The sequence below is a fragment of the Panthera leo genome, chromosome A1 (assembly GCF_018350215.1).
Source record: "Panthera leo isolate Ple1 chromosome A1, P.leo_Ple1_pat1.1, whole genome shotgun sequence".
Classification (NCBI taxonomy): Eukaryota; Metazoa; Chordata; class Mammalia; order Carnivora; family Felidae; genus Panthera; species Panthera leo.
The window spans coordinates 2,119,487-2,130,026 of record NC_056679.1 but is presented as its reverse complement, the minus strand read 5'-3'; the positions used below and the strand labels follow the sequence as shown (position 1 = coordinate 2,130,026).

Sequence of the window (10,540 nt, the reverse complement as noted above, 5' to 3'; positions counted from 1 at the left end):
TTTGTAACATAGTAAAAGCACAAAGGATGGGTTGGTAAATGGAACTATACAATTGTAGCGAAAGTAGCATAATATTAACTCTAAATAGACTGATAAAGAGGTATTTCATATTCCTGGAGAAACTGCTAAAAAATACTGCAGAGAGGTATAGTCAAAAAGTGAACAAAGGAGTCAAAATGGAATAATAAGAAATGTTAGCCCAAAAGAAGTCAAGAGGGGAACTGAGACACACACACACACAAAAACAAATGAGACTAATTGAAAACAAATAGCAAAATGGCAGACTTTACTCATAACTTAAGTGTAAGTTATACTTAAATGTATGCTTAAATGTATACTTAAATGTAAGTACACACTAAATACTACAAAGACAGTAATTGTCATATTGGATTAAAAAAAAACCACAAGACCCTATTCTATGACTATATGGTATTTCTAAGAAATGTATTTTAAACACAAAGATAACTTGAAAGTAAAAGGATGAAAAAATAAATATACATCATGCAAACATTAGTCATCAGATAAAATATACTTTCATAGTGATAAAAGATCAAGGCTTTAGGGGTGCCTGGGTGGCTTGGTCGGTTAAGCATCCAACTGTGGCTCAGGTCATGATCTCGCAGTTCATGGGTTCAAGCCCCATGTCGGGCTCTGTACTGACAGCTCAGAGCCTGGAGCCTGCTTTGGATTCTGTGTCTTCCTCTCTCTCTGCCTCTACCCTGCTCACACTCCCTGTCTCTCTCTCTCAAAAATAAACATTAAAAATTAAAAAAAAAAACAAAGATCAAGACTTTAGGAAGGCATAATGCCTGCAAATTTTTATGTGCCTAATTACAAAGCTTCAAATACATGAAAACAACTAAAGAGAGAAACAGACAAACCTGGAGTCATAGGATATTCTAAACGCCTTTCTTTATAATTGATAAAATGGCTATACCGAAAGTCAGGATATAAAGTAAGAATATAAAAAGACTTGAATGACACTATTACCCACCTTGACGTAACTGACATTTCAGAACACCTCACCCATTAACCTTAGAATGCACTCATGGGATGTTCACTAAGACCACATGGTGAGCCATAAAAAAAATTTCAATAAATTTTAAAAGGCTGAAATCATTTTCAATGTCTTATTACCGTGACAGCATAACACTAAATTAATAGCAATAAGACATCTAGAAGAGCTTAAATTATTGGAAATTAAAAGACACACTGATTAAGTGAAGGATCTGCGATGTTACCTTTCTTACATATTTATATAGATACTAGCAGAAACACCAGTCACCTTGGTCAGAGGTCAGCCTAATTCACATTAAGAACAGCCAGAATAACACTGCAGTATTATTAGTCCCCGCATGCCTAACACTGTGCAGACGATGAACTCAGACTGTGTATGCCTACATATGTGGTGGGGCGATTATACTGTCAGAGGGGAATCCTGAAAATATGAATTTCTGCACTTAGAGAATTTCTGTCCAATGAGAGGAGGAAGGATCCTGGGTCCTTACCTTTGAAATGTAACTATATTTCCCTGGAGGGGAGACTAAAAGGAAGATAATGTCCAAAATCACTCCTGAGGTCTGGGTTATTCATTCAGTCAGCCTTGCCATTAGCCTAGGTCTCTACTCTGGAACGTAACCATTTGGCTCCCAAAGAGATTATGCTCTTATCTTTTGGATTTATCTCTTGGATGGTAACCATTAGTTCTACCTTTCAGGGGCAAATGGCTGCAAAGTGATATATGAAAATCTATTATTTCTAGGGGAGTTAAAAGTAAGCACCTTAAAATCAATTTTACAGCTCAGGAGGTTAAGACTTCGTAGGAACACTGAAAAATTCAGGAAGGATTTGTCCTTTCGTAGCATATAAATCTATCAATGGGTCAGGGCACCTGGGTGGCTCGGTCAGTCAAGCATCCAGCTCTTGATTTTGGCTCAGGTCATGATCTCATGGTTCATGGGATCCAGCCCCGCATTGGGCTCTGTGCTGATAGCGCAGAGACAGAGGGATTCCCTCTCCCTCTCTCTCTCTGACCCTCCCCTACTCGTGCTCTCTCGCTCGCTCACTCTCTGTCTCAAAATTAAACATTTTTTAAAAAATCTATCAATGGGTCAAAAAAATCAGAAAGGAAATTAGTAAATACTTGGAACTGAATGATAATGAAAATACAAAATTTCAAAACCTGTCTTGTGCAGCTAATGAAGTACATACGGGGAAAATTAAATATTTAAAAGCTTGTATTTTCAAGAACCTTCAAAATCGATCTAAATTAAAAGGCCAGAAGAAGAAAAGCAAATGACGCTCAAATGAAAAGAAGGTAAAAATAAGACCAGAGAATAATGATGTAGAATACGAAAAATAGCACAAAAACTAACAGAACCAAAAGTTCTCTGGAAACATTACCAAAGTTATTAGCAAAGTCTCGATCAATACATAAATCACTAGTATCAGTAATGAAGAAGTCACTACAGATCCTACTGACATCAAGAGAATAGAAAGGGAATATTACAAACGTTATGCCAATGAATTTGATAACTTAGATAAAACATCCCTAAAGAAACACAACTTACCAAAACTGATAAGATGAAAGGAAATCTGAGTGGCAAAGACAGTGAGTTTGTAATCCAAGATTTCTCCAGGACTTCCAGCTCTAGAACAAGATTGAATAATGCCCCCTATGACTCCCACTAAGTACAACAAAAATTTCTGGATATTACCTAAAAAACATAAGGGTCTGAAAAGTGGAGAGAGAGGCCATTTAGGAACCTCAGGACCCAAGAAACAACATTTCTTTTTTGCCACGTATATCTAATACTGGGTGTTGGAGAAGCTGGCAGTGTGGAACACCAGTGGGAGCAGCCTGTTCTCCAGCCAAAAGACCAAGAAAGGAACACCTGTCAAGACAAAACATTCAGACAATAACTACTTCACTGAGTGCAACAGCACGCTTACATACACACAACCACCAAAATGCAGCCCTAGCCTTACCCTACCAGCAAAGCCCAGTGAGGAGCCTAGATTTCTCCTCCCATTCAGCTGTAATGAGGTCCCCTCCCACCCCATCCTGCTGGGGTCGTATCAGAGAAAACCAGGAGGGAAACTGGAACTTTCACCACCATCTGATAATAATGAAACCTCACCCCTCCCACAGTGACATTAGAGACTACATGGGGTGGGGTGGGGGGTAATAATGAGGCTTCAGCGGCCAGAGGTGTGGTTGGCGAAAGCCTACAGAGGATCCCAAAATACCACCTCTGCCTGACAAGAAGGAGGTACCCCTTGTCCCCGGTGAGTGTCAAAGGGAAAGCCTGGACTTTCACCCCCATTTGGCAGAAATGAGACATTACCTATTTCCTTGCCGGCAGGGTGGGCAGTGTCAGAGGAGACCTGCTGAAACAGAAGATCTAAGAAGACCCGAGGTCCCGTCGTACCTAAAATGGCCAAGATACAACAAAAAATCAACCCTACCAAGAACCAGAAAAACCTCAACTTCAGAGGTAATGCAAGAGGCACTGGCACTGAGATGTTGGAATTAGCTGACAAGAATGTTAAGACAGCCGTCATAAAAATGTCCCAGTGAGCAATTATAAACATGCTTGAAGCAAAGTGAAAAATAGTCTCAGCAAAGAAATAGAAGCTATGAAGAAGAAAAATGGAAGTTCTAGAACTGAAAAACACAATAACCAAAATAGAAAATGTAATGGATGGGCTCAACAGTAGGTAGAATGGAGGGAACAGAAGAAAGTGAAGTTGAAAGGAGAGTAATGAAATTACCCAATCCGAACAACAGAAAGGAGCTCCCCTCGAGGAGGGGAGAACAGAGCCTCAAGGACCTGTGGGACTAGAACAAAAAAAAATTCCAACATTCCAACATTGGACAAAATACAGAAACCTACAGATTTAAGAAGTTGAGTGACTCTCAAACAATACAAAGATATCCAAGCCAACACCCATCGTAATCACTTCTGAAAACTAAAAGACAAGGGAAACGATTCTTGGAAGCAGTGAGAGAAACGACACCTTACCTGTAGGGAAAAACAAGAAGAACGGCAGTGGATTTGGATTTCTCATCTGAAAAGACGAGGCAAGAAGGAAGCGACACATTTTTCAAGTGCTGAAAGAAAGGAATTACCAATGCGGAATCCCATATCTGATGATAATGTTATTCCAGAAGAAATGTAAATCAAGACTTTCTCAAATGAAAACTAAGTGAATTTGTGGTCACAGATGGTAGTTAAAATTTGGTGCAATGGTGCATGGCATAAGATAGAGCCTAGACATTGAATCACGGTGTTGTACACCTAAACTAACGTAACACTGTGTGTCAACTATGTTTCAATTTTTAAAAAGTAAATGAATTCATTGCCAGCAGACCTATCCCTAGATAATGTCTAAACAACAACAAAAAATGATAAGGATTCTTGCAACATCAGAAAGAAAAGAGAAAGAAAGAAAGAAGAAAGAAAAGAGAGAGAAAGAGAAGAAAGAAAAGAGAGAAAGAAGAAAGGAAGAGAAAAAAAGAAGAAAGAGAAAGAAAAAGAAAGGAAAGAAAAGAAAGAAGAAAGACAAAGAAAGAAAAAAATAAAGGAAGCAGCAATAACATGGATATGTTGAAATCTTTACCTGTGGCCAAATAATGACGATTTTATTTTTTCCTCTAAAAGCTTTAGTTTTTCCTTGAATATTTAACTCAGATCTGATTGTGTTTATCAGATCATTTGTGTACATTTGTACAAGGATATACAACAAATGTTTATCCATTCATCAGATGAAAGTGACTTGTTTCTACTTTTTTATTAAAGGTTGATATGAACATTTAGGTCTTTCTATGGACACATGCTTTCATTAATCTTAAGTAAGTACCCAGCAGTAGAGTGGCTGAGTCATATGATAAGTGTTATGTTTAACTTTTAAAGGAATTTCCAAGCTGTTTCCAAAGTGGTTGCACCATTTTATATTCTTATCAGTATATAAGTGTTCTAGGTATTCTGTATCCTTGATGACACTTGGTATTGTCAGTCTTTTAAATTTTATACATTCTAATGGATATGTAGTGGTATCTCATGGTGGTTTTAATTTGCATTTCCCTAATGACTAATAATACTGAGCATTTACTCATGCGTTTTTTTGCAGCCCATTTGTTTCCTTTGATGAAGCATCTGTCCAAATATTTTGTCCATTCAAAAAAATTATTTTCCTGTTACTGAATTTTAAGAATGATTTATATATTCTGGATATGAGTCCTTTATCAGGTATTCTTCCAGTCTTTGGCTTTTTAGTTTTTTTTCATTCTTTTAGCAGAATGTCTTTCAAAGAACAGAATTTCTTCATTTTGATGAATTCTGATTCATCAGATTGGGGTTTTACAAAGCATGACTTCATACATTTTTAAGAAATCTTTGCCTAACCCAAGGTCACAAAGAGTTTCCCCCTATGTTTCCTATGGGAAGTTTTATACAAGTTTGAGGTTTTAGATTTAATCCATGATCCGTTTTGAGGTAATTTTTTTTTAATTAAAAAATAATTTTTTTTAATGTTTATTTTTGAGAGAGAGAGACAGCATGAGCAGGGGAGGGGCAGAGAGAGAGAGAGAGAGAGAGAGACCCAGAATATGAAGCAGGCTCCAGGCTCTGAGCTGTCAGCACAGAGCCCGACGCGGGGCTTGAACTCACTAGCCATGAGATCATGACCTGAGTCGAAGTCGGACGCTCAACGAACTGAGCCACCCAGCCGTCCCTTAAAATTTCTATTAATGTTTTTATTTACTTTTGAGAGAAAGAGAGAGAGAACAAACGGGGGGAGGGGGCAGAGAGAGAAGGAGACACATAATCTGAAGCAGGCCCCAGGCTCTGAGCTGTCAGCACGGAGCCCATCGTGGGGCTCGAACTCACAGATGGTGAGATCACGACCTGAGCCGAAGTCAGATGCTTAACCGACGGAGCCAGCCAGGTGCCCCTGAAGTAATTTTTGTATCTAGCATTAGACACAGACTGAGGTCATCTTTTGCATATGAATACTCATTTGTTCCAGCACCAGGTTTTAGAAAAGATTATCCTTTCTTCACTGCATTTCCTGTGTGTATCTGTTAAAAATTAATAAATTACATACGTGTGGCCTATTTATGAACTTTCCATTTTATTTGTCTTTATGTCAACACCACACCCTCTTAATTACTGAAGCTCTACATTAAGTCTTGAAATCAGGGAGTATTAAATCCTCCAACTTTCTGTATTTCAAAATTGTTTTTGCTATTCTAGGTCCTTTGAATTTTCATGAATTTTAGAGTTAGCTAGTCAATTTCTACAAAATAAGAAAAAAACCTATTGGGACATAAAATGGGATTACATTGAAACTATAGATTACTTTTGGTAAAATTGCCATAGTTACCTTAAGACTCTTCTGACTAATGTGCACAGAATATCTCCATTTCTTTAGGATTTGACTTTCCTCAAACACTTTATAGTTTTCACTGTACTGGTATTGTACAATTTTTTCAGACTTTTTCTAATTATTATTTTTAAGAAAATGTTTATTTTCGAGAGAGAGTGCAAGCAGTGGAGGGGCAGAGAGAGAGGGAGACACAGAATCCGAAGCAGGCTCTAGGCTCTGGGCTGTCAGCACAGAGCCCGACGCGGGGCTCAAACCCACAGACGGTGAGATCATGACCTGAGCCAAAGTCAGACACTTAACTGACTGAGCCACCCAGGTGCCCCAACATTAAAACAAATTTTAATTACCCTAATTAAACGATAAAGTACCCTCCATATAGGGATCCAAGGTATTAGGAGTAATACAAATGTCCACACTTGTTAATTCTTTTAACCACTTTCCACCTCCGCCATCCAAATTCAGTGCTTAGCTGGATTATTTTGATAGCTACCAGGTTTTTCTATTCCTAGTCATTTCTTCCACTAACCCATTCTCCACAATGCTCTCCATTATTTAACGAATTAAGCATTTTTCATGGCTCCCCATTACTTACAGGATAAAAGCCAAACTTCTTAAAGTGTCCTACAGGAACTTTCATCTTCTGGTCCTGCTTACATCCTTAGCCTGTCGGTCACTTCTCCTCCCCCACTCACAAGTAGCCTACATTGCAACCACTGGCAATTCTATGACTCATCATTAGACTGTTACTTTTGCCTTTACTTCCTGCCACACGCTTGCCAGGCAAATTAAGCATCCGTTCGAAGATCGTCTCAAGTTTTTCCGGACTGTTCAGGGAAGGTTGATAAACGGCCCTTTCGCTGGACTCTTATTACACCTTGTATCCATGAAGTGAGTCATCACGCCGTATTACTTATGCTGTGCATTTCATCCGGTGAGACAGTGAGCTCCTTGAGGTTAATATTCGCAAGGTGGACAACCAGATGACACAGAGCCCTAGGAGCTCTATTACAGATCCAAGCCAGCGACTGTTCAGAAGGCACAGGTTGGCACAGGTATACTCAACTAGGCATGTAACTATAATCAGCTGAGGGCAAGGAGCTCTGTTGTTAAGGAAAGATGAACTCTAGGATGGCCATGGTGTTAACATTTGTAGCCTCGCGGGGAAAAAAATCAAATGTTTCAACAGCATCGCTTTGGCCAAGAAGTGATTAAAACACAGCTGTGACCTTGTATTTATAGCAGTTAGTGTACTATATTAAAATGCGTATGATCTTTAGATAAACCTAGTCCTGAATTCTAGTTTTACCGTTTGTTAGCCGTGTGAACGTGACAGTGTTGCTGACATTTGAGCTTCAGTTTCTAACCTGTACAGTGGAGATGACTACTTCACGAGACTGTTTTACAACTGCAATGATTATACATAAAAATCTCTCCTCTCATGAACTGCCTTCTATTTCTTCAGACCCAAGATTCTAGCATCTTTTTCCTTCTCTGAGATTCACCTTAACCATTCCTTTTTCAAACTCCAAAGTTTCTGAGTTACACAGAGATCGAAGCAACAGAAGTAGGTACTTTTTTTTTTTTTGAGAGACAGAGTGTCTGCGAGAGGGAGAGGGGCAGAAAGAGAGGGGGAGAGAGAGAGAATCCCAAGCAGGCTCTGTGCTGTTCAGCACAAAGCCTGATGTGGGGCTCAATCTCAGGAACCGTTAGATCACGACCTGAGCTGAAATCAAGAGCCAAACGCTTAACTGCCCAGGCGCTTAGTTAACGATTTTATGTGAAATGGTTACAGTTCTAAGGTCCCCTGAGCCCCCTTCCTTCACCTTTCTCCTAAACAGCATTGGCTGTCACCATTTCCAGGAATGAAAAGAGATGGTCACAGATATTAACTTGCTCATAGGAACTAGAGACATTTTTGTGAGCTATAGAAAGCATTCAATAAGTATACACCACAGAATATGACCTATCAATAACAGAATTCAGCTTGGTTAAATATTCAACTATCACATGGCAGGCATTTTTTAGGTGCAATGAATCAAAAAAGTAATAATAGTGTCTGCACCACAGCCTACACATCCCAACGGCAGATAATTAAATGTGAACCATGAATCATTCATTAATGAAGAAAACAGTCAATGCTGGCAAATGAGATTCACACTCTCATACATTGGTCTTGCTGTTTTACAATTTTTCTGGAAAGCCATTGGCAATATGCATCATAACCTTTAAATGTTAGTTTTTAACTCAAGATTCTATTTACCCCTATAGATTCAGTATGTGTTCAAAAAGCATATAAAGACGACAAGAAAAATACATATAAAAGATGATTATTTCACCTCTGGGCAATGGGACTGAATTCTTTTTCTTCCGTATTTTGAAAATGTTGTCAAATATAAACACAGCAGTTGAGATATCGAGATTATACAGAAATTGAAACCCAAGTCACATTCATTACTGGGAACGGATTTTGGACGAGTTTTCTTCACATGTAAAATATACAGGGTATACAACAGTCAAGCCCTTTATAGCATACGATTCATAATATCACAGATCATACGATTGGGTAATACATGTAAAGGGTATTATACAGTAGAATACAGTATTATATACTGAAAAAGGGTATTCGAAAAGACAAACATCTTCAACTGGTGGCCTGTAATGTCAATTGTATCCCAGAAATAGGTTGTTAAAATACAACTTCACGTCGCAGTTCTGATGAATACCTTTTACTTTATCTAAACGTCTACTTTCAGGGGCGCCTTGCGTGGCTCCACCGGTTAAGCCACTGACTTTGACTCAGGTCATGATCTCGTGAGTTCAAGCCCCCTGTCGGGCTCTATGCCGACAGCTCAGAACCTGGCACCTGCTTCGGATTCTGTCTCCCCTTCTCTCTGCCCCTCCCCTGCTCACACTCAGTCTCTCAAAAATAAATAAACATTAAAAAAAAAAAAAAAATTTAAATGTCTACTTTCAGCAGCATCCCAGAAGAAAATGCTGCTTTTGGGAGTATGTTCAACTGAACTTTTTCAGATTTTCATTTATTTCACTTTTTCATTTATGTTTAGGCGATGTTTCCACAGAAGGTAAGCGAACTCATTTACATTTTATAAAGCCCCCATCAACTATCTTCATACTGAGGCACAGATTCCAAACCATAGCTCATAGGTTTTTTTTTTGTTTTTTTTTTTTTTGAAGCTTCCACCCAAAATAACATTTCATATCCTCTGTGACCCAGGAAATCTCCTGTGTCTTCCTATGAGGATGAAGAAAAAGGAAACAATGCGACAGAGATCAGACTCTCAAGTAGTAAAGAATTGGGAGCCCCAGATATTCTACATGCAGACCACTCCGGTCCAAAGGTTCATTTTCTCTCTCGAGGTTAGCTTTTCAGTTCCAGAACCGGGTCACAGAGATGGCGGCCCCGCGACCCGCCCAGCTCCAAGGCGGTGGCTCTGGGCTAGGACCACTTCTTGGTGACATTGAGATGGTCCAGCTGGTCTCCCACAAATCTGTGGGGGGGGAACTTGGACACGCTGGCCGCCTTGATGGCCTCGAAGGCCGCCGCCCGGCGCCCCGCGGCGTGGCCGTACTCCTGCTCCGCGGTGAGGTAGGGCATGCTCAGCCAGTAATGGTTCTCCGCCTCTATCTCCAGGCGACGGATCATGTTCTGCTTCGCGCGGAAAGACACGGCGCGCGGCCGCCGGTGCTTCCCGATCCACTGGCTGCCAGGAATGCGATTGCGGAGGAGGAGGGCGGTCACGAACATGGTACCTGCGGAGATACGGGGAAAGTCGCACCGGGAACTGGCTACGCACTCGGCCGCAGGTGACAGCAGCGCGCGCGCGCGCGACCCCGGCTCTCCTGCCGCTCCGCCACCCCCGAGGACGCAGAGCGTGCCCCCAAAGAAGCAGGGAGCCCAACTAGACTCCCTAGGGAAAGAGAGGGACTCCCGAAGCAACGAAACACGGTCATCAACTCACCGGCCGCGTCGTTCACGAGCTCCCCCGCGCGCCAGCGGACGCGACCCCGGAAGCGCGTCCGCCTCCCGGAACCTCCTGCCGCTTCGCGCGAGACTGCAGCTCTCGCGAGAGAGGGCTCGTGCGACCCCCGCGGAGGCGGGACACTTCCGGCGCCGAGAGATTCAAACTAG

The 10,540-nt window shown here is 40.8% G+C and overlaps 1 protein-coding gene across 1 annotated transcript; it reads right to left on the bottom strand.

Annotated features, from left to right (window-relative positions):
• Positions 1–9,280: 9,280 nt before the first annotated feature.
• MRPL57 (mitochondrial ribosomal protein L57) lies at positions 9,281–10,461 on the bottom strand. The gene is made up of 2 exons (XM_042928352.1): positions 10,371–10,461; positions 9,281–10,161 (listed from the first exon to the last, which is right to left on the bottom strand). The coding sequence occupies exon 2, from the start codon at positions 10,154–10,156 to the stop codon at positions 9,848–9,850; it is 309 nt and encodes a 102-aa protein (XP_042784286.1). The 5' UTR covers positions 10,157–10,161; positions 10,371–10,461; the 3' UTR covers positions 9,281–9,847.
• Positions 10,462–10,540: the final 79 nt, after the last annotated feature.